At 42.8% G+C, this 24,829-nt stretch overlaps 1 protein-coding gene across 1 annotated transcript; it reads left to right on the plus strand.

Moving 5' to 3' along the window:
* Positions 1-20,384: 20,384 nt before the first annotated feature.
* LOC148216049 (uncharacterized) lies at positions 20,385-24,177 on the plus strand. Its single transcript, XM_088140892.1, has 3 exons — positions 20,385-20,712; positions 20,830-22,128; positions 24,070-24,177. Exons 1-3 carry the CDS (start codon positions 20,413-20,415, stop codon positions 24,175-24,177), a joined length of 1,707 nt encoding a protein of 568 aa, XP_087997018.1. The 5' UTR covers positions 20,385-20,412.
* The last annotated feature ends 652 nt before the right edge of the window (positions 24,178-24,829 follow it).

Here is a 24,829-nt window from a genome sequence, read left to right on the forward strand (position 1 = left end):
CTCTGAATTCCTCCCTCCCTTTTTTTCTATTGTTTCTCTATCTCTCTCCTTATCTGACTCTTCCTCTGATCTCTTACCTCCTAATTTCACTGCCCCATCACCCAAACAAGAGGAGAACAGGTTTCACACACATTCTAAAGCTACTAACATCCAGAAACAAGTTTAAAACCCTTCTTCGTGGCCATCTACCAGCTTTCAAGATTTTTGCAACTCAGATATGACAATCCTATCTTCATCCTCATCCTCCTTGAAGTTACAGCAATAGATTCTTGACTTTTCCTAATGACTTTATTGCAATCGGTGTTTGCTGACTTCCAGCAGAATGTTTATTAATGTATTCTTAGCAAATGCAAGACAATCCCTCCAATTCTCAGGTGTCTGTTTGGGGAGGATATATAACGGAAGATGACTTTGGGTAAACACAGTATATATACAACCAAAATCATGGATGTGATGAATACTGTGCCCACCCAGATAGCCAGAAGGAAAGCCCCAGGATGGAGTCCTGCCCATGGCTTCCATACTCTAAAACCAGCCCTGCTATAGCCAACGCTTAAATAATAGGATTGTGTAGACCTTTGGAGTCATTTCTGGAACTGAACCTGACATATTGCACAACCCTCCTAAATACATTCCATTCCTTACAAGCAAATATAGATTTGGGGCTACAACTTGCCCATACAGCAAAAGAGCTTCTGCCAATATACCAACTCTGCTATCATGGTAAGTTCTCTTAGTCCATTAACTTGGAGATCAAGGGATTTTCACAACTTAAAATAATACTGTCAGCAACATGATGATCTCCTTTTAGCCATTGTTTTTTCAAGGGACTGAGATTTCAAGGGACTGAGATTTTCAAGGGGCTGAGATTTCACACTAAGCTTTCCAGAATAGGTAGCCTGTTGAAAGGAGATTTAATGATGGTTAGTACTAACAGCCAACTCCACCAATTGACAGCTCATTGAGAAATCTGTACAAAGCAGAGAAAGACTTGATTATGAAATGGCTAATAGCGTAGCAGGGAAGTGTGAACGTATTCCACTATTTCTCAAGATACATCTAATTTCTCACACTCACAAGCCCAGGAGAAATTGTTCCAGGTGGTTTTTACAAAAATCCTCTAATAAAAGTGGTTTCTTATGAAATTTAATGGCAATTCTAATCTATGCTTAATGATTAGTATGGTGAGATTTCTTTCTTTTCCTCTCTGTCTTGGGAAAAAAATCAGTATGTCTAGAGAATACATCCCCTTATACACTCTCTTTGAGTATTATAGTATTATAGAATGATTACCAAAATCTTCCTCTATCTAGAAAATTTATAAATCAAAAAAGAGCTCACTTCTATAAAGCGTCCACAAGAAATCAATAGAAACTCCGGAAGCTGCTGAAATTCACTGCTTTCAGTGGATTTCAGTCTAATGATCAAGCATAAAAGGCTCAATGATTACTCTCAATTTACATCAAGTGTTACAGCAACTTCTTTAAAAAAATCTTTATAAGTTAAGCTTAGGCCATTAACTTTCTTTAATGTTCCCTTCATGAGCATTTTTTAGCCTGTTTTATAATTGCCATAAATTTCTTTGGCATGGCGATGAGATCATAGGAACAAATAAATCACAATCAATCAATCATAGATTTGTAGAATAGTTAGCCTGGAAAAACCTTATTAGTCATTTAGTCCAACTTCCTGTTCAGTGAACTACTGCTGACAGAGATCCATTCAGCCCAAATCGGAAAACCTGCAGTGTTCTAAACAGATTACTCTAAAGGCTCTAATCAATCAGTAGGCAACTTCTCTTAATATAAAGCCTGAATCTCCTTTCCTTTAATGTCAGCCTTCTGGTCTTTTTCCTGCTCTCAGTTTCAACAGAGAACAGGTCTTTCTCTTCTTGTATGTGATAGACTGTCTTTCCTTCCTCTCTTCCTCTCTCTCTCTTTTATAACACCCTCATCCTCAATCAAACTACCCTTGGTGGCTTACAGTTAAAACATTCATGGTAAACCATACAACATAAATCTCCAATGAAAATCAGAAACAACAACATAAAAATAATAATTAAAAAAACTGGAACAATAATTACACTGAGATAATGTCCTCTGAAATAATTTCATTTTTACTAATTTTCTGAAAGCCAGCATGGATCTCCCCTCTGTCTTCTCTTTTACAAGTTCATATCCATCTGGCTTCTGCTGGCATTCCAGAATTTTCCCAGGCCTTGGGGTAGGGTGGTTGGGCCCCTGCTTGACTGTGTGTGGATGTGATTGAATGGATCCTCCATTGCCTCTTGTTGTTTATTCTTTTACAATTATTGTATGGTATTTTCTATTCTGTCTGGTTTTATCATGTGCTGCCCAGAGTCAGTTCGGAGTCAGGCAATGCTTAAAATGAATAAATTAAATTAAATTAAATTAAATTATTGAATATGCCTAGCTCTTTTAAATATTGTCCATGGAACTTAGTTTCCAGATCCATGATCATCCTGGTAGCTCTACTCTAATCCACTCCAGCTTCTCCTTCTCTCTTTTAAAGCTCAATGTCCAGAATTGAACACAGTAATCCAAGTGTAGTCTAACCAGCAAAGAATAAAATTTATTCTATGATCTGAATACAATAGTCTGTTAATAAAGCCAAGATTGTGTTGCTGTTTTTAGCTGCTGTATCATACTGCTAGCTGGTGGTGGACTTGGACTCCTAGGTCTTTCTCATATGCCCTGTCATAAAACCAGACGCCTCCAGTTCTCTACCTATATCTATAAATCACTTTCATATCTGACAACATTTGAACTTGAAACAATGCAGGATGGATGGTCTCATTACAAGACAGATTTGCAGTTGGTTGAACAACCATAGCCAACACATGGTCCTTAATGGGTCTATGTCCACCTGGAGGGAGGTATGCAGTAGGGTACCTCAGGGTTCTGTCTTGGCCCCAGTACACTTCAACTTCTTCATAAATGATTTAGATAAAAGAATAGAAGGGATGCTCATAAAACTTGTGGATGACACAAAGTTGGGGAGGATTGCTAACAGGATCTGGTAGTCTAGGTAGACCAGAGATTAAGCATGAGTTGGCAATGTGCCACATCTGTCAAAAGAGCCATTGCAGTTTTCAGCTGCATCCACAGAGATATATTCTGTACTCAGAATATTATGTCCAGTTCTGGTCACCACAATACAACAAGGATGCTGAGGAACTGGAAAAAGTGCAAAGAAGAGGGACAGTCATGGTAAGGGGCTTGGTATGTTTAGCCTAAAGGAGAGAAGGCAGAGGGGAGACATGATAGCAGTCTTCCAATAAATGAAGGGGCATCACAGGGCAGAGGGTATGGATGTATTCTCCATAGCATTTAAGGGTAAGACAAGAACTGGTGGGTGGAAGCTTACCAGAGAGAGATCCTAATTTGAAATAAGGAGGAATTTCCTGATGGTGAGAGCTATTAAGCAGTAGAACAGCCTGCTCCTTGAATTCTTGGGTGCTTCATCACTGGAAGTTTTCAATAAAAGATTGGACAGTCATTTGTCTGGGAAGGGATGAAGATCCTGCCCTGGGCAGGGGGTTGGACTAGAATACCTCTAAAGTCCCTTCTAACTCTATTCTATGAACTTATCCTGTTCCCCCCAGGATGCAAGCTTGTCAAAGTCATTTTGCATTTTGCATTGTAATTGTGTCTTTAAAGTATTAGCTTAGTTTGGTGTCATCTGCAAATCTGATAAGTATCCCTTCCATTTTATCCTCCACATCAGTGTTTTTCAACCTTGGCAACTTTAGGTTTTGTGAACTTCAACTCCCAGAATTCCCCAGTCAGCATGGCTGGCTGGGGAATTCTGAGAGTTGACGTCCATACATCTTAAAGTTGCCAAGGTTGAGAAGCACTGCTCTACATCATTTAGAAAGATGTTGGAAAGCATTGAGTCAAATGGAGCCCGGGGGGACCTCTCTTGATACCTTCCTTTATCTGGGCTGAGAAGGGATAGGCAATTGACTGATACAGAGAAGTAACTCAGAGAAGTACGTAGATTACTATCAGCCCTCCCAGGTAAACCAGACAGCAACATGACCAGATGAGTTAATTCTACTTTATTGTAAGGCTACATTAACAGAATTTTGAAAGTCTGAAAGTACAGACCTCCTGCCCTCCTTATTTACCACCTGAGTGGCAATTCCTTCCTAAGTTTCTTTCTCTGGACATTCTTCGTCTGCAGGCTCCTCCCCCTTTTATCTGATCATTCCCTAGGTGGCATCTCTTCCCCCATCTTCTAATTTCATTCTCACATTCCATCACATTTACCCATCATTATTTCTTATGAACAAGTACTTGGTGTTGACATCTATTGTTATGAACCTTTGAGCATTAACCAAGGTCTACAGTTCTAATACACTCATGCCTGCACAGTTACAAGTTAATATTTTACTCCTTGGTTGGCCCCCAAGAGGAAGGATATTGTTCACAGAACATACTATAATGTGTTTGATATATAATATATGAATCAGAATATACATCCCTTGAGCCAAGCAGCATTTAACAAGCCAGCATGAAGGATGAATCAAATTATATTTAACATTTCCCTCCTGAGCGATAATGCTAGTGAAAAGCAGAGTCTGAAAGCTGTTAGAAAAGGCCACCCATTTAGTTCATGGTCTTTGGGTTACAGATTTCACCTGTTCTGTACATTGCAAAAATATTTTCCCTTGAAGCTTTATCACCTGGGTTAGCCACTGACTCCAGGTGCTGAACAAATCACAAAAACATCTAGAAAACACACTCAAAGGAACTTCTGAATACCTCTGCCCTGAGCCCCATGGGTAAAGCAAAGCAAGATCAAGGATGTCATCATCATCATCGACTCAAGTTTTCCTCTATCTTCATTCTTTCTGTTTTTAAAATTCTTGTTTTTCCCCTCTTCTCTATGAAATAACATGACAGTGTTGACAGGTTATATAAAAAATGAATCAATCCCTACCAGAACAGGAAAATGGTTAAAGTTTGAACCAGTATTCCCAGCTCTGGCAGATATTGTTTCTGCTGGGGCTCAGACTAAAAGTCCCAGAATCATAGACATAAATTAACACCTAGAAAGTTCCAGCTTAGAATGAGGCTACAGGGAGAGATGAATCAGCTACTTTTAAGTCCACACCAGTTTTGTCTTTGTTCAAGAGGAGATTTATTCCACTGAATTTTCCATGACTTTTTTTAAAACCACAAAAATGTGGTAGTAAATTTATACAACAGAATTTATTATATGCAGTTTCTCCTTCCTCAATTACCCTTGTTTGTTTGTTTTTCTTAAAATATGTATTTTTTATTAGAGAACTATACTGCAAGGTTTGGATTTATTTATTTATTTATATTATTTATATGGCTACCCATCTCAACAGTGACTCTGGGTGGCATACAAATATCAGAACAACAGCTACAACCAGTGATCTATGATGCCCAAGGTTAAAACAATAAACCCCAAACCACACCAACAGCAGCGCTCGCCTAACCTTCTGACCCAAACAATTGGGGAAATAGCCAGGTCTTCAGAGCCTTGCAAAAGGCCAACAGGGTTGGGGCCATCCAGATCTCTGGGAAGGAAGCTGTTCTATAGGGCCAGTGCTGCCATAGAAAAAGCATGACTCCCAGGTCCAACAAGCTGATACTGTTTAATGGAGGGGACCCAGAGCATGCTCTCGCCGATAGATCTGGCAGGCTGAGCAGAAACAGTGGAAGAGAGATGGTTCTGTAAACATGTAGAATACAGATGATAACTCTGTTCTTATCTGCATCTTGGTTCAGGATTGTAGATTCAGTGAGTACTTAGTAGATACGTAGTAGGTACTCAGTAGGTAGTTCAAAGAAACTTCATCACCCCCACCAGAGAATTTCTGATTCAAATGTCTAATCTTTAATAAACTCACCAGTTACTCTTGGACCAATCATACAATTTTTCAGTTGAATTTTCTTCTCAGGATAGCACAGAGAGAAGAAATAATAATGCCTGCTACCTCCTCCTGCTTGGCTGAAAGACAAAAAAAGAAAAAAAGAAAAACCCTAACTTTTTGCAAGATAAAATGCTGTGTGCATGATGCTGTGTACAAATAATTAAAAAGTAATGAATAATTACAGCATAATCATACACATGTTTATTCATAAGAGTGTAAGTGGGCTGTGCTGGGTCAGACCTAAAGCTTATGTGGTTCAACATCCATAGCAGCTAAGCATATGGTAAGGAATATTATTAACTCATAAGTCACACATAGTTTAATAAAACCCGTTTTTAAGCTTAAGCAGTGGCACTACTAAGCAGGACCAGGGGTGGGAGGGCATTGGTCCAATGCTTTCACAGTCTAGGAAGGCCTGAAATGACTCCAGAAAATAAAATGAAGTGTGATTTTTGTGGGCCAGCTAGTTAAAACTGCAGCTGCAGCAACATGCCATTTTAAAAGCTAGCATTCCTCAAACTATAAGCCCCAGGCAGGTGAACTATCCAGATGCTGCCTTTCTGGGCACCTGGCCAAAGAAGGTATTAGAACGCAATAAGCCAGGTCCATTGCTATATTGCTATGTTGGCCAAGGGCTCCCCAGTGCATCATCTGATGGGTTCACCTGCCCCCTGTTAATATTTTAAAGATTTTTTTTTCTTTTGAAATTACACAAAATTTCTGCATCTCTAATGAAGAGGTCAATGCAACACTTTCAAGGCTGGTTGAAATCAAGGAGAGAGTCATGGAGCAAATGGGAGAAAGTTATGGAAGAGAAAGCAAGAGGAAAAGGTGACAGGAGAAGACAACACAGAGAAAAGGTAGCAGATAGAGTAACAGCATGCCCTGGCAGTGAGCTGAAAGCTGAAGGAAGACTGGTTGGGAAGTTGTAGACCCCCTCCAAACTTTAAGTTTGCTGTCTGTCTTTCTGTCTGTCTGTCTGTCTGTCTGTCTCTCTCTCTCTCTTCTGTTTCTTAAATTGCTAAGCTAAATAGATCTACAGTGGCAATAGTCATGTCTGTAATTGCATAGAAAAAAATATCCAAATGTACAGTAGATAAAGGAGTGTCTCTGAATAGCTGCTTAAGACAGGAATATGGATTTCAAGTTGGATATGAATAGGACTCATCCAAAGACAAATGCAACTTTATGCTGCGTTAACAGAAATACAGTTACCAAGAATGGATGTAAAACTTCTACTGAATTCTACATTTTTCTGACTCCACCTCATGTAATGTTCCATTGCACCATAATTTAAGATGCATTCATTCAAATGTGAGTTTATAATATGATGTCAAGTTAAACAACCATCCTTCTGCACATTCCGATTGTTTCAGTTTTATATGGAAGTTCTTGTAAAATGTGGTGTGCAGTATGTATTGCTTCGGCACACTGCTTTCAGATCTTGACTGTGACAGAATATAAATCATCCATTTCCACATATATAGTAACACCAGTCAATGTAAATCGTAAACAGCTCTCATTTCAAGCTGGTCCCTTGGATTTTATCAAATGCATGGATATAGCCCAACAAATCTGAAATAATAATGACAAGACCTAGGAGAACGGCAGAGATAAATGTAGCTGAGTAAAAAGGACAGAAAGAGAAAATAAAATGAAATGAAATTAGCAGCAACATGCCTCTTAGCAAACAACCAGTCTATAGGAACAGATGGGGCTTCAGTTTCTACCTCTCTTCTGGCAACTTGGGGAAAATAATCAGTTGTATCATCAACATCATCTTGGATGGTTATAGTTTGTTCTTATCAGTGTTATGAAGAAATTGGATTCTCAGTCTTATGTTACTTCCCATTACTGATAATTGGAGGATTTAGAAAAGTGACAGAAAACTCAGATTTCAATTCAGAACCTATACTATAAGAAAATTACAATATATAGTATTATATTGATGGAATATATTTGAACACATTACAGTTACAAGGTCAATGACATTTCAGACACAAATTTATTGATGTATCCTTTTTTTTTTCACTTTTAGTTGTGACCATCCCACTTTCCTTACATGATAACTCAAAGCAAGCAATAACATTATATTTGAAAAAAATACACAACCATTCAGCACCATAAAATCAAAACCACAGGAGACCAAAACGTGAAGATTTTAGCAGGAATCCCAACAGTGATTACATAGAATTACATCTATGTAATTCCTAATTACAAAGGAACAGTCTCATGCAGTAACAAGTAAAAAAGAATCATCTGCTTATACTAACCTCAGCTCTTCTTCAAAAGATCAAAGGCCACTTGTTAGGTTGGCATCTAAAAGCAACAGGAATTGGGGTCAAGGATAGCATTTCACAGAACTGCATGCCAGAGTGAACAGTTCCTGCTCATAGTAGTCATATGTTGGTAGAAGATAAATTAAGCAGGCATTTAGTACCTTGGAGAATACATTAGGAGGTACATGTGGGAGAATATGAGTCTTACTTTGTAAACTAAGTAGGGAACGTGTGATCCTGTAGGTGTTCCTGAACTATAATCCCCAGAATACCTCACCATTGCTATGTTGGCAGAGCCTTCTGCAGATTCTCTCCCTTCACACCATCACTGATCCTACTCAAAAAATAAGGTAGAAGGGAAAGAGTGGAAGAGGTGGTAATGAATTGGAATAACACTGAGCTAGGAAAAAAAAGCTCAGTATACCTTTTATTGTTCAATACGCTGAAAAAGAATTTACTTTAGAAAGACTTTCACAGAAGATAGATATTCATGGGTGGAGTATGGTGTTCTTGCACGTGCCTGCCTTTCATTGCACAATCATCTCTCCAGGGGTCTGTACCTTCTCTATCTTTCCACATTTCCATTAAATCCCAGGGGGAAGACATCATAAGAAAATTCTGTCCATTTCAAGTGCCATTGTTACTGTCATTGTTAAGAGGAAGTCCTCTCTTCAAAAAATTGTTGGAGAATATCTCCTTCCATTGGAGAAAGGTCAAGAAATTGCCCACCCAGTTTCTCTGCCCAGAAATATAGTGGAGAATTTTAAAAAGGTCAAAGAGACAACCTTTAGTTTAGAAGGCAAGAGGAGAAAAATTGAGTGTCAACTTCTCAACTTCTGTAGACTGGTTCAGGACATTTGTTCAGTTTTCCCCAGTTGGGGATATAGCTTGGAAAAACAGCTAAAGCAACTCTAGGAAAGCCTTGCTGGATTTGTCCATCTTTAGAAAACTCTATCAAATCCTTGGCTACATATTGAGCTTTCAGTGAAGAAAGAGACAATGAAAGAAAGTCCGTGTTTTCCAGATATCAGCTGGGAAAAAACAGAAATCCTAGAAAGATGGACTGTATGTCAAATAATTGGTAAGGACATTTGATGAGGACTGCATCAAAGGATCAAGAATTCTTGCTGGAAAGCTTCTTCCTCTCATTTATTTCAGTAATAAGTGATTTTCAAGATTTACCAGATGCCTACCTGGCTCAATATATAAAAATGGAACCAGCAATAACAGTGTCAACCGAAATTGTAAAAAGAAGAAAATAGACTTCATACATCTCACTTTGAAAATTGCAGTGCAAATATACATTTGGCAGAGAAGTCAGAAAGAGGCTTCTTTGCTCTCGTACTGAAAAATAATACTAAAAATATACTTTTGCCTCCTATGTTTTACATTCAACCTAGCCCTAATAACCTAGTGGTTAAATCTGAAACATCACAGAATTAAATCCCAACCAGTAAAATAACATTTTCTTGCTCTATGGCAAACTTTCTGAATCTCCAAAATATATGAGGGTAACAACTCTCTGATTTTGAAAAAGGTCTAGTCTGAACATATCTGGATGAAGGGATGAAGGTATTGTGCATCTTTCAAATTCTGACACTGTTGAAGATTAGTGATGTCAGACAAAGGAAGAAGGAAAGAAATATTTTGTTTGATCCATATTTTCAGTGACTTAATTCTTATATCCCAGAATAGTATGCAGGATGGAACGCAATTATTCTTCAGCAAAGGTCACCATACTGAATTTGTGAGGCAGTTCTTGGCTCAAAAATTGTGCATGCATCTGTGTATAACTGGGAAATGATATACAAAACGTCATGTATGAAGAAAAAATATGTATACAAATAAATATGTATTTTCTAAAAAAGCATTAACAATAAAATGCCTAAATCTAATGAGATTTTATGTGTCTGGAGCAAGTGCCAGCAAAATTTGACTATGTTGATCAGAGACATCAAAACTGAAATTGCTTTGCTATCATGGAGAATGTCCAAGTCCATCTCTCCCTGGGGTCTCCTAGGGAGGGTCTCAGGGGCTCCAATGTCTTTTTAGACATCTCTCTTCTTGCTCACCTGGCAACATTTTTAAAAATATTAGTTTAATTAAAAGAAATAACAGCCTCCAGTATCACTTTTAGTTTCAAAACTACATCTGGGCCCCATATAGGTCCAGTGGGGGAGTGGGGAGAAGAAATAAATATGGTGGCTCAGTTTTGTTTGGAAGTGTGAGTATCTGCTTGCAGGAAAGGACCATTTTGTGGGACAGGTTTCACATCCCTTGAAGCTCATCCCTTGAAACTGGCAATATCCACCATGACATTTGGTGAATAGACATCCATCAACAACATGTTCTCAAAATTCCAAACCAGTACTAAAATATAGGGGGCCCTATTCTGTCCATGGACAGCCAGTTTGGTATAGTGGTTAAAAGTGCTTGACTAGAAGCTGTGAGACTGTGAGTCTTAATCCTCCCTAAGGGATGGAACTAGCTGAGTATCTTAGGCCAATCACTCTCTCAGCCCAAGGAAGAAGGCAGTGGCAAAACCAGCTATGAAAACATTGCCAGTAAACCTGCACAGGCTTGTCCAGCAGCTGCTAGAAGTCAAGACTGACTCAAAGTCACAATATATTGAAATTGATATAAAACAGGTGGCTGCCAACACCGTTTTCTGCCTTCCTGACATCTGCGTGCCTGGATTCCCTATAAATGTGTCTCATATCTTTGCATGCCAAATTGGGCTCTCTTCTAGACAGTCACTTTCTGTTGCACTTGTGTACACACTCCGAGACAAATACATTTAGAATCGGAGCATGCTGCAGCACAGAGTTCCCCTCTGCACATGACCTCACATCATGCAACGTCATTTTCCATCATGTGCTCACCCTCCATTCACAGGCTTGCAGAGAGACATTCAATACAGTGGTACCTCGGGTCACGAACGCTTCTGTTCACGAACAATTCGGGTCACGAACAGCAGCATTCGCAAAATTTTGCTTCCGTTCGCGAACTCCGCTTCGGATGATGAACAGGATCCGCGGCCATTTTCCCTGCTCTGACACGTGGTCGTGGCTTCCTGTAGGGAGGGGGATTCTCCCTCCAAACAATAACCGCCTCCCCACCCGCCTTCCTGTCCTCCACGCCTCAAGCAAGGTTAGTGTTCTCTCTCTTCATAGTGTACTGTACTGTACTTTGTGTCATACTTTTGTGGTTTAAAAAAAAATACATATGGTTCAGAATGGATTAACTGTATTTACATTGAATCTTATGGGAAAATTTGATTCGGGTTGCGACCAAAATCGATTGGCAACCAAATTCGTAGGGGTCAGAACAGATTAATCGTATTTACATTGAACTTATGGGAAAATTTGATTCGGGTCGCGACCAATTCGAGTCGCGATCAGAGTCGCGGAACGAATTAAGTTCGTGACCCGAGGTACCACTGTATAGCAGAGAGCAGGCATTTCTGAAGTTCTCCAGGGGGTGGGTGGGAAAGAGACGTAGCCCATCCAGAGTTTGATACAAGTCAACAGGTCTGCATTACCAATTATCCATTTGGATAGCCAAAGTGCTCACTTTCATATATTTTGGACTATAAACTCTATCATTCCTGACCAGTAAGAAAACTGAATGAAACAGGTAGAAATTGGAGTATAAATCTGAATGTAGCAAGGTGCTTACTTAGTACTTACTGCTGAGGTACTGTGGGCCCACTGCTTCCATTCTACATTCATTGCCACTATACCCATCAATCCTTGTCCATTCATTGGAATAGATATATTGGAGAAACTGCTGTATGTATGTTCCAAAGCATGGTGAGGGGAGGAATCTGCTCCTTACACACAAGCAATGGTTCTTTTCTACAAATGTTTCCTTCTCAACATGCAAGTGGGAGATGTTAGGGCACTGGAGAACTTCAGATTTGGTTCCGAATGCATCGGGGTGCAACTGTAGCCTCTTTCCCCAGTTTTGTAAAGCACCTGCATTTCTTCCCTAGGATTGTGCAGTTGACCTTTACAGCTGTTCTGCATTCCCTGGAAAATATGTGGTTGCTTTACGGAACTGCGGGCAGGTGCTATGTTTGCATCTCTTCATGTTCCAAAGCACTTTTAGGGAAGTGAGTCCCTCAAAGTACTGTACATCTCAAGTGGCTTTATATAATGACAAGAAGCAAGTCTAGTGGGTACAACCCTTGTGTCTCTGTCTACCTAATTATCAATCTAGTGAATGAACACCCAAATCAGTCTCTCAAATGTCAGTGATTAGATCTGAGATGCACAACTGTCCATGGACCATGCCTGGCCTTTGAATAATGTGCTGCAAACAAAGCTCCCAAAAGATCAACTGGGCCAGGATAAACAAGTAGGCATGGCCAGGACCAGCATGAAATTGAACTTAAAGGAAATTTAAATTCAGTGTAAATCAAATTCGTTAAACACATATGATCATTTTTCCATGTGGTTATTTATTTAGCGTGTGGTACACAGTACAATGCCAGGGAGTCTACATTGTTACACATGGTAGATGTTCTGGGGCCAGCAATTGCTAGTTCTTTTATTGCACTAGCCCCTCCCTAAGACTGGCCCCTCCCTAAGAGCATGAAGCCCTCCCTAAGGGCATGAAGACCCTAAGGGCACCATAAGAGGGCGAGCTAGCTTCCGTGTGGTTAATCTGTAGCATTAGAAGCTTCCTGTTCAGTAGGGAGTTTGAGGCCCCCAGTATTTTCAGGGTCTGCATGGGAACCTGGGCCTCGCATTATAATCCCCAATATAGGTATAAAGGTATGAGAAGAAATTCAGCTGCCTGGATGAGATCTGATGCCAGCAACTCATAATCTCAGCTTTCCTTACACTTTAATATCCCTGTGTCTGCCTATCTATTTGTACCTGTCATGCCGACTCATGACAAAGTCCAGAAAGCAGCAGTGTGTTCCTTTTTAGAAAGAAACCATTGGCAAACCTCAAAAACCATTATTTCTGAGCTGTTGTTGAAGAACAAATGCACACCCAGTAGAAATAGCAGAGCGTAAAGGCACCACATTGCCCATCCTCTTGAATGACACATTTTAAATATGATTCTCCGCTCTCTCATTAGAAAACATTGCATTATCTTCAGGTTTATTCTAGCCTGAGGTTTTAAAGTGATTCTGTTACTGGATATAAGTATGTACCCAAGGCAGCCCAAAGCCTTTGACTCCTCTTGCTTGATTTGAAATTCATGTACTAATGTTGTTATGTGACAAATTTCCTGCAGCTCTTGGAGGTTAAAGTTGCATTCTCCACTGCGGAGAATAATTAAGTTATCCAGGGAAAACTCCATTTGTTCTAGCCCCTGAGCTTTCATTGCAACACACGCCTCTTCCTTTCTCCCTTTTAAAATTACCTGTGTGCAGAAGTAAACACTTTTGAGCTACTTTCCTGTGCAATCAGTTGTCTTTCGAAGATAATGCCTTCTACATTTTCTCTTTTTCTTGTCGCTTTCAAAAACAGTGCACTCCTTCTCCTTACAGCAAATCACAATTCTGTTATGGCTTCCTCTCTGCTTGTCCCTAGAATATTGAGTTTGGAAAAGTACACGGTGAGTGGTAATGTATTATTCTAAAGCTGAGAAAAAATATATACGTTGAAACAAACATTTAAAAATGTGTTTGAAAAAACTCAGAAGTGAAATTCTGTGTTGGTATTTCTACATTTTAAAAATATTAACACAGAAAATATGGAATGGATTTATGGATGTTCACATTTGAAAGTGTCATAGATTGGAAATAAACTGATTTATCCTTCTCCATTTGATGGTATCCTGAATTCCATTTTTAAGCAAACCTAAGAACAGGATTTAAAGTAGAAGAGTAATGACCTCACCAGATTACAGAAGGAGACTTGCATTGAAGTGACAGAAGTTTTTTAAAACCCATCTATGAATTCTTGACTTTGGTTAAATTTGATGGCAAGGCTTAGTTCTTTATAGCAGGGTTCCTCAACCTCAGCAACTTTAAAGCTGAGTTTTAAAGTATAGAATAGGTAATTCTATAGAGGATCTTAAAATCTTCTCCTGAAGTACAGCTTCAAGTCCCTTCTTTCTTGGGAACAGTTCTATGGAATGAAATTGGGAAATATTCTCTAGTCATGGAACATCTTCATAATTTTCAGTTTTCAGAGGTCAAATTTCAGACACAGAATCACTGATTCTACTTTCATGTAGCTTAAGTATACAGTGTTAACAATCTGTCATGCAACACTGTAATGCTAAAAAAAAGTGCTCTCTACCAACTGGCAAATTGTTGTTCTTGTTAAAAAAAAAAAACATCACCAAAAGCAGTTTCAAAGAATTCTGAATTGTCCTGGGAATGAGGTTGAGAGACAGACACTTTCCTAACAAGGGAAGAAGACTTTCAAGAATTTAAACAATAGATTTTGTCAGAACATAATAGAATATTTGGGGAAAAAAACTTTTAAATTATTTTCCAGAGTTGAACAGAATTTCAATAAAATCTTCACGGTAGAAGTCATTATTGCTTACTGTAGTTACTATTAATTCTAAAATAGTTGAGTTTCACCATATAATCAGCTTTTCAGTGGTCTGCAGTCTCTCTGCTTTCCATGCTTCAGTTAAATCTCCAAAAAGAAATATTTATTTATGTAGACTATTTATGAATTGCCACAATCAGTCAAGACTCCGTGTGATGTTCCCCCAAATAATAACAAAATGAAAATCCTCATAACTATGGCAAAATGATAATACTAAATTATCACTGTACTAACTAAATACAATGCTCACCCATTATCAAACAGGCTAAAGCCACACTGAAGTGGGATAGTCTTCACAGCCTTGAGAAAAGCAAGGATGGAAGGGGGCCACATGTACTTCCAGGGAGAGGGTCTTCCATGGCACATGGGACATTACGATAAAGGCCTGTCACCTAGCCTACTTCCCCTGCTCCTTGCTGGAAGGGTGGATATTCAGTAGATGGTCATACCAGATTGCCAGATTCAGTTTTTGCAAAACAGTTTCTGATATATCTTGGTCCTATCATGTGCTTAAAGATAATAATCAGCACATCATATTGCACCCAGATGCCTACTGGCTATCAATGCAGCAACCTGAAAATATCTCTTTTCCTGAAAGGTCAGGCTTAACATATAAGCAGTCTGGACACCACATTCCCTACCAGCTTCTGAGTTATCTCCAGAATCAGCTCCACATAGAATGAGCTAACAGTAGTCCAGCTGCATGATGTTACTGCTGCCAAGATTTTTTGCATGATAATCCCTTCTTTTGGACTTTTTCAATCAGACAACGGAGGCAGCCATGAGGAATGCCTCTAACAAAAAATTAAACCCAACAATGCCACCAAAATAAATCTAAAACAAATTCAAAAGTACCCAAGGATGAGAGAGAAAAACAGAAGTTTCTTTTTCAGGAAAAAATATTTGTAAAAGTCGAAAGAAGATTTCAGCACAGTGTGAATTAAAATACATCATTTGCATTCTTCCTTGCTTCTACTCAGCAGCAGAGGCTCCCTGAAAAATGACAGATTTAGTAAGCAATAAGTCTGTGCCTAAAGAGGTGCTTTGCAATGGGTAGGAGCACAAACAAAGCACCTCTCTCTGAACTGCTAAAGCAATCACCTTTTTCAGAGCTTAGCATGCTTTAATTATTTCAAGAAAGATCCTTATTAGCATTCCCATATCTTACAAACCACCTCTTTCATTTTGCAAAAGCTTAGCAAGCAATTCAGAAAGGTAAGAGTCAACATTAACATATTCCAGTCCTGTCCAGTAATCAGTAGACCTTTGCTGCGTCACTAAAAGACATAATCGGTTTCCAATCACTCTTTGTTCTCTAGGTCATTCCATCTTTGAGTTTACAAAGCCCTAGAAATTGATCCAGTACTTACCACAATCACTTGATCTGCAAGGATAAAGTCAAGTCTTATTTGTCCTTGGAAAGCCACCCTACATTTGCTGACATCATATGGACTCCTACAGAACAGCATTCATTGGTTTTTTTCCCTACTGCTTTTTTTCATTTGTACCACTTTGCTCCTTGGCCACACATGGGCAGGATGTATATTTTTGGGCTAAAAATATACATCCTGCCTAGCAACTGGAGGGATACAAAAGAAAATAACAACTGTAAAAACAAGAAAATTCTGAGGAGTCCTTAGCTGGAGGTGATGTTTAATCAGGTTTCCACACTGAGAGCAAAAGGCTTCAGTATATGTTTTACATCATTCAATGGGACAATCATCTGGATCAGGAGGTTTTCCTGTTTTCATAGATTTAATGATATCTATTATTTTTTGGAGAGATAAAGTTGATACACAGACAGTTTGATTATGTGTAGTCTTAAGAAGAGCTATGCTTGTTTAATCTTGCTTACAATCAAGACTTTTAAAAAATGAAGAATTGTTTATTGAATAGTACCATTATATAATTTATCCTAAGTGTTCTTAACATTAAATTGTTACAACTGCTTTAGCTGAGAGATTATTAATTTAGCCCTTCTTTGAATAGATAGTTTTCTTTATTTGATTTCAAGAGCCTAAACAGAATTAAGTTCCCATTTAGAATTAATACTATTATATTATATTATAATATTATTCTGGTTTAGGTGGTCATGCATGCATGCTCAAAACAGAAACCCATGCAATAAGCAGCTTTGATTCCAAGCTTATATTCTGGCTGCAGCTATAAACACTCACATATATGTTCCTCCGTGACACCTATTATAGTCTGATTTTGTTTGGCATGATGTTTAGAAAATGTAAATTATTTCTGCACTAAAGATGCTGTAGACAGGTAATCCTAAATGACTCAGTTTACTTTCAAAAGGTTCATCATATCTATGTGCTTCCAAATAGCTTCCCTTCAGAGCCACCTCTCAGATATTTTTCAAAGCACCAAACAAGCGCACCCAGGTATAAATATAGAACAACATAGATAGTAGGGGAAGGGGTTCTACTGATTTCTTTTATTTTGTTACTCCGTGATTGGTGAGAACTAAGGAATAGAGTATTTATTACATTTTCTTTGTCTTCCCCTCTTGGTCAGCTAAAGGCATTGAGGATAAGGACCGATTGGCCTATGTTGTTCTTTGAGAGCATTAGACTCACAGGCACTCAGAGCATTTCAATCTGTAAACAGTGAAGTTGGTTTAAGCTGCTTTGCGAGAACCTGGTAGTGTGAAAAGTCTTTAATACTCATCCTTGCTTCTTATTCTTATTGCTGATATCTGAAGGAAAAGATGGCTGCCACTGACATCCACAAAAATTCACAGCTTTTCTTTGTTTGGAAAGAAACACTCAGAAGATATATGGAAAGTTAATGCATTCAGCAGCCCATACACAAGAAGTAAGGTCTTCCCCACATCAAGGGTTTTTTTTGCAACAGTAGTGTGTCTTGTCACTGTCACTTTTTTTTTTTTAACCCATGAGTCTGGTTTATAGGCCTGGAATATCCTGGTGCTCACTGATTCCAATATTAGCCAAGTCCAAACCTGCCCCCCAAGGCAGACGTGAATTTGGCAGATGTTTCTCAGAAACACAGGATGGTTGGGACTCTATCCTTATTGTAACTCAGGAATGATAGTCATTACCGTGGGCAGTCTCTGAGTAGTAAGCCTCATTCCCCAACCAAACTGTTTCCTGTCTTCAAATCTTTCCTCTGTTTAACAGTAGCTTGGCCTTTCTTTTCTCACCCCCACTCATAAGTGGCAGTTAAAGGTTGTATGTTTCTGGGTGGGAATCTCTAGCTACTGCTGAGTGCCATTATCCCAGTTCAGTTCAGAAATAGATTCCATGGATCAAGGGAACAGAGCTGACATTTCTTTTCACCACTGTATAGAACATTTACTAATAAGCCAGGGATTGAAGGAAGCTCTTGCCTCACCTCCTTCTCATTTATTTGAAAGACTAGATTCACAGAAGTGCATACAAATATCTCTGTGTACTCTATACTGAAGGACTTGTTCCTTGTGTATTAGGCCCTAAATAACATGAGATTAAGATTCCTAAAATACAGCCTTCCCCAGTATAAATCAGGATTCTTGCTAAGGTAAACACAGGAGATTCAGCTGTTTTGCCATTATTTACAGATTGTCCTCTTGCAATTCTGTTACATGGGGGTTCTTCTTGATGGTGGTACTGACTAGCTAGAATGCTTCCCCCAATATTCAGGAGTCACCCAGCGCAATGGTGGTTGGGTAACTGTTGGAAAATCTGTCTCTTCTCCCCAAGCCTTTCCAGTAGGAACATTTTTTTAACCTTTCTTCAGACACCTAATATATGTAAGTCTATATGAGGTCAAGCACAGTTTATGATTTTTTTTTAATTTCTTGTGGTTTCATTTGCTTATCTTTTAAATATTTCTCCTTATTTTAACAATTTATTTTATATCAAACTGTTATTCTAACACACTGGTGTTTCATGTACAGTATTTCAAGCAGTTTGAACCTCGGAATGTGGTATGGAAATAAGTTAAATAAATATGTAAATAGTCAGTATACAATGGGGTCAAAGGCTGAAACCTCACTTCTCATACATATAAAAGCTTTGATGAATTTGAATAAGTCAATCACACTCAGTGAGATGTAGTTTATTGTGGACTAACTTGACCCTTCTTCTATTTCCAAAATTCTCAGACTTTTGGTGTTTGGAATAGCTGGAAAAATGTAAGATAAAAATAGTGTTTTCTTATAGACCCTGTATCTGCCTTTCTGTTGAACTGAGTAACATTAAAATTGTGTTAAAGTTGTAACATGGTGTCACAACAGACTTGCTTTAGTTATGATGGGTCACTTTACAGAGTTCCTGTTTTACTTTATTAATTCAGTGTATATCTTGCTTTTCCTCTGGAAAATCATTGCCCAGCATTATAGAGTGTTAGCAAACTCTGTGGCCCTCCCAAACTTTAATACTTTATTATGCCCCAGACTTCATTCATCTGGGGACCAGGGATTAAGCTGACAAATACAATGGAAGCCTTTATATGGACATGTCATAAATATGCCATAAATAATGACATATTCAATTTTATAGTATTACCAATTAATTTTCATCATGTTTCATGTAAGCAATTTTTTGGGAAGCAAAAAAAAAGCAATGAACAAATTAACAAGTGAGTTGTTACTAGGTCCCAATGAAAGCAATTGTCAGGTTCGGTCAGCACGGGGCTTCGGGGAAGCTCGTAGCCAGCGAACTCCACCGGCGGTAGCTAGCGAGGAAAAGAGGAACTGAAAGCGCCGCTAATTAACGGGCCACCTGCGCCCAGCCAAACAGGAAAACCGCAGCGGAAGCTTTTAACTATGAACTGATAACGGCGCGAGCAAGCAAGGAACGGGGCCGCAGGGCAGCGAAACAAGATCGCAACGCAGCACAGAACCCGCGGGTCTGCACGTAGCAGGGAGGGGCCAACCCAGCCGGAGGGGGACTGGCAATCAAGGACAATGGACTCTGACCGACCCTGCCATCATGAACGATCAGGGGGGACATTGGGGGGCCTAATAGCCCACAGCCGCAACGCGATCACGAGGCGGGAAAAAGCGCGGGAAGGGGGGAATATAACAAGTGATGCAATTGTACCAAGCCAGTCCTGGCTTTGCTTGTGACTACTACGTTACGCATGAGTAAACCTTCTTTGTGAACCACACGTGTCATGAGAGTTTCTCTGTCGAACGGGGCAAATCTCACATAAAGCCAGGACTCACATTGAGTGCTACCCGGTACACACCGAGGAGCGCTCACCTTTCTTTCCCTGCAGCCAAGACCGGAGAGGAATTGATTAACGGCACCAGGAGATGGCAAGCGATGGGGAAACCGCGTGCCAGCTGGGCTACCAGGAGCCCAGATCCGAAGGCGTGATGGCGGGACCAGTCCGGGGCGAATGGCGCACGGACACAGCCAAGAGGGCGCCAGAGGACGGGTGGTCGTTCGGCGGGGGCAGGAGCCCCAACGGGTCGCCAGCATGGGGGGTCGCGACGAGTAGTGACTCGGAACCCGAGGCCCGAGAGCTTGAGGAACGATTCACCCGACTGGAGGCCAAGATCGAGCAGCGGATGGATGCTGTCCAAGTGATGTTGCAGACCATCTTTCGGCGGGGCAAGGCCCCAGGGGCAGAGTCGCAGGCGAAGAAGGAATCGGGCGATAACGGCAGCAGTGAGGATATGACCCCAAGAAACTGCACGGAGCCTAGACCAGAGGTTGCGCAGATGACTCCAGTCCCTAGCGTGAGGAAGAGGGGACCCACAACCACGGCCAGTTCGCGGGGCGCCAAGCGGGCGCTCAGCAGCGGGACGGAGCCAGAGGGCTTGACGGGACGTGCGGTTCCCGGGAGCAGCGGCGCAGGGTCCGGGAGCCAGGAGCCGGAGGAGAGGCTGGACGGGCTGGAGGGCGACCTCCAGCAGCAGACGACAGCTGTACCGGGCATGCGGGAGGCATGGAGTGGCGGACCCAGGGCCCCGGCTGGGGCAGCCGCAGAGGGCGGCGTGGAGACCAGGCTAGCAGAAGTGGTCAGCCTGACGGGGAGCGCGAAGGGGGGTCGGCGGCCAGCAGAAGCGCCCCGATTCAGGAGCTCAAGGAGCGAGCTCTCGGGGCGCCCCAAGCCACTAACCTATCTCCCTGTGCAGGACAGGCTCCACTCAGAGATCCAGGGGGGAGCACCCACTAGGGACGACCTGGAGGCTCTAGTGAAGTGGAGCTGGCTGGTGGAGACGGCGGGGGATGCCGGAGACCCAGGGAAGCGAGAGGCGCGAGCCCCGATACCAGCCACAGCGGACCAAAGTGAGGCGGCACCGGAGGCGAGGCGCAGGAACCGACGGCAGAGGATCGAGGTTGGAAACGCCCGGCAGACTGCAGGGACCTGCTACCGGTGTGGAGGCAAGGGGCATCGGATGGTGCAGTGCCCCTCGAGGCAGGGGGTCTTGGCGAGTTGCACAAAGGACGGGGGCCGGCGATTCCCGGCTATAAGGGACCCCGACCGATCCTGGGAGGAGACAGCAGCTAGTGGAGCGGTGTGCAGCGGAGCCGGCTGGCTCACGAGGAAGCCCGGCTCTGCGAGGAGGGGAGAGCGAGCCAGCGGGAGGCGATGGCCGGCGACGCTGAGGCGCACCCCAGAGCAGCCAACGGAGTGGCAGCATGAGGAAGGGCGGGACAGAAGAAGCTACTCGCCCATGAGGATCAGGGTCCACCTCAAGGGGGTGAGATCAGAAGCAGAGGCGAAAGTCGATGCCTTGCTGGATTCGGGATGCACCCACTGCCTGATCCACCCGGTACTGGCATCCGCGCTGGGGCTCAGCGTGAGGAGACTCAGGAAGCCCCTCGCACTCAGCCAGTTGGATGGATCGACGGCAGGGGGGGAACCGGCGCTGTATCGCACTGAGCCGGTCGGTTTGACAGTGGGGACAAGCCGGGAGGAGCTAGGCTTAGTAGTTGCCCCGGGGGCCGGCCATGCACTAGTGCTGGGGCTGGCATGGCTTACGCGCCAGAACCCGCACATCGATTGGGTGGCCAAGACGGTGCGGTTCGGCGGCACCACCGAGCAGACGGGGTCGAGCTGCGGAGGTGGCACGAGAACAGGGGGCCCCACAGAACCCGGCGAGGTGGCGGCTGGGCGACGGCGAGCCGAGGGCCAGCGAGCTGCGGCAGCGGCGGCAATAGAGCCCGGGAAACCAACTGCACACGCGGCGAGGGCGGCGCCGAGGGAGACCGGCAGAGGAGCCGAGGCAGCAAGCGCACGAGAGAGCGTGGCAGCAGAGACGGTGCGATTCGACGGCACCACCGGGGAAGCCAGGTTGAGCCGCGGAGGCGGCGCGGGAGCTGAGGACCCCACGGAGCTAGGCGAGGTGGCGACTGCGCGACAGAGAGCCGAGGGCTGGCAAGCCGCAGCAGCGACAGCAGCGGGGCCCGGGCGACCAACCGCCCGTCAGGCAAATACGAGGACGGCGCCGAGGGCGACCAACAAACGAGAGGGGTCAGAGACCGCCGAGGTGGCGGTGGCATCGACGACGAAGGGCCCCGCAGCAACGCAGGGGTCAGCTACAGCAGAGACGGTGGCAGCAGGACCCGAGGGCCCCGTGGCAAAGCAGGCGGCGATCACACTGGCATCAAGAACGGGGGCAGGAGCGGCGCCGGGAGCCGACTGGTCCGCGCCAAGCGTGAGTGAAGCAACCGGCGATAGACCGGGACCTGGCCGCGGCCAGGGGAACCTGGAAGGTTGTAGGACACTGAGGGAGCCGCCGCTCGAATCCAGGGACCCAACAAGGACGACCCAGCTGGAGGCGAAAGGCGGAGCCCAACCCCCAAGGGAGAAGCAGGGGAAGGGAGCCGAGCCGGAGCTGAGGCGGCGCTGTGCAGAGGCGAGCGAGGGAGACCCCTGGTTAGTAAACAACAAGGACTCCCTGAAGAAACAAGGGACCTGCTGGGAGCACAAGGGGAGGCTCTACGTTCCAGAAGCTTGCCGGGTGGATGTGCTCCGGAGAGGGCACGCCGAGGACACTACGGGACACTGTGGGTTTGTTAGGACTTTCCACCTCCTGCGTGAACAGTTCTGGTGGCCGTCTCTCCGGAGGGATACGAGGGAGTACGTGGCCAGCTGCTCGACGTGCGCAGCGGCGAAGGAAGGGAAGGAGGGGAAGGAGAACCTTCGGGGACCCATCCTATAAGTGACTTAGCCAAGGAAAGGCACACCGTTATGGCAGATGGGGGGGGGCAACACCCTAGTAGCCCAATTAAGAGGGGGACTTGTCTTCAGGGGGGCGGTATGTCAGGTTCGGTCAGCACGGGGCTTCGGGGAAGCTCGTAGCCAGCGAACTCCACCGGCGGTAGCTAGCGAGGAAAAGAGGAACTGAAAGTGCCGCTAATTAACGGGCCACCTGCGCCCAGCCAAACAGGAAAACCGCAGCGGAAGCTTTTAACTATGAACTGATAACGGCGCGAGCAAGCAAGGAACGGGGCCGCAGGGCAGCGAAACAAGATCGCAACGCAGCACAGAACCCGCGGGTCTGCATGTAGCAGGGAGGGACCAACCCAGCCGGAGGGGGACTGGCAATCAAGGACAATGGACTCTGACCGACCCTGCCATCATGAACGATCAGGGGGGACATTGGGGGGCCTAATAGCCCACAGCCGCAACGCGATCACGAGGCGGGAAAAAGCGCGGGAAGGGGGGAATATAACAAGTGATGCAATTGTACCAAGCCAGTCCTGGCTTTGCTTGTGACTACTACGTTACGCATGAGTAAACCTTCTTTGTGAACCACACGTGTCACGAGAGTTTCTCTGTCGAACGGGGCAAATCTCACAGCAATAACATGTCATATGTTTCTCTGTTCCCCATCTCAAAAAGCTACAGCTGTCCTGCAACAATAATGTCTTGCAACATTATTGATTTGCATAAGCTTCCTTATTAATACTTCACATAAAGTAAAACTTGTAATATAGACTTCATGAAACGTATGATGACTTCATAACCACATTCCAATTTATTGAGGGGCTTCTGAGACACAGCTCACCACAACTTATCTGTTAGAGGCCACATGCTGTCAAGGAGCAGAGTTAAAGACAATGCTGGGTAGACCCCCGTTTTCTATCTAAGCTGGCTTTCTACATTAGATGACCTACCTGCCTGCTTAGCCAACTCTGCAGGGATAATTTTAAGACTCCTGCTATCCTCACTTTTTTGTGTTCTTTATCTTTCAACCAGATCCAGTTCAGGTAGAAAATGCATTGCTAAAAACCATTAAAGCAAGCTGAGGAACGTATGACTGACCACATGATGCTGAATTACAACTCTCTCCAGATGCTTCAAGCTGTTCAAGTTTGGGAGGGCCACTGCTAATGCTCTATAATGCTGAGCAATGATTTTCCAGAGGAAAGGCAAGATACACATTGAACCAGGGCTGTCCACAGGGCATGGTCCAAAAAGTCAAGATGATGGCCACAGTGATGCTGTCAAAGTGCTGTCTGTTCTAAAGTGACACACAATAAAAACAGGCAGAACTTTGCACTGTTGTGGTCACCATCTTGAATTTTTGGACTATACTCTGTGACATCGAACAAATAAATAAATAAATAAATAAACCAAGAAACCAACCAGAACATCTCCTCAAAAACTAAGTTAATAATTAAATAGTGAATAGTAAAACTCTGTTCTGTGGTAGAACATTTTACTATATAGATGACAGTTCTCTGTTTGATGGCTGTCCAGTCTGGGTCTGGTTAATGGTAAAAAACTGAAGAAAGTAATAAAGCTCACCAAAAGGCATATGGAGGAATTTATACACCTTACATTCCATGTCCAATAAAATAAATTCATGGATTTCAATCACTGGCTCTTCTTTTGTATTCAGAATGTATCCATTCATTTAAAAATTATTTTTTTGCTGTTGAACCTATCAGTGCACAGTCCAGAAATTGCTAGTCATGGATGCATGAAATCTATATGTGATATTTTATTTTTATCCAGGTTTTTATACAGGAATCCATTTGAGTGAAAATAGTGTACAATTAAAATATGAACCACACTGGAAGCAAAAGTGTTCCTCCTGAGGACTGGAAAGTGTGTTGCAAATACAGAATTTATTGTGGAGTCCTTGGTGCTCTCTGAGCTTGGTTGTTTGATGATGTTGC

This window comes from Python bivittatus, unplaced genomic scaffold, assembly GCF_059951505.1.
Source record: "Python bivittatus isolate LINGU-HERP-01145 unplaced genomic scaffold, Pbiv_v1 ctg000340_np1212, whole genome shotgun sequence".
NCBI classification, from domain to species: Eukaryota; Metazoa; Chordata; class Lepidosauria; order Squamata; family Pythonidae; genus Python; species Python bivittatus.

Bases quoted from the DNA above. Each gene is read 5' to 3' on its own strand.
- LOC148216049 (XM_088140892.1), top strand. From the start codon at position 20,413: ATGACTCCAGTCCCTAGCGTGAGGAAGAGGGGACCCACAACCACGGCC. The intron at 20,713-20,829 runs GTCAGCCTGACG...CTCCCTGTGCAG, and splicing joins AGACCAGGCTAGCAGAAGTG to GACAGGCTCCACTCAGAGAT. The intron at 22,129-24,069 runs GCAAATACGAGG...ATGATTTTCCAG, and splicing joins GGCGACCAACCGCCCGTCAG to AGGAAAGGCAAGATACACAT.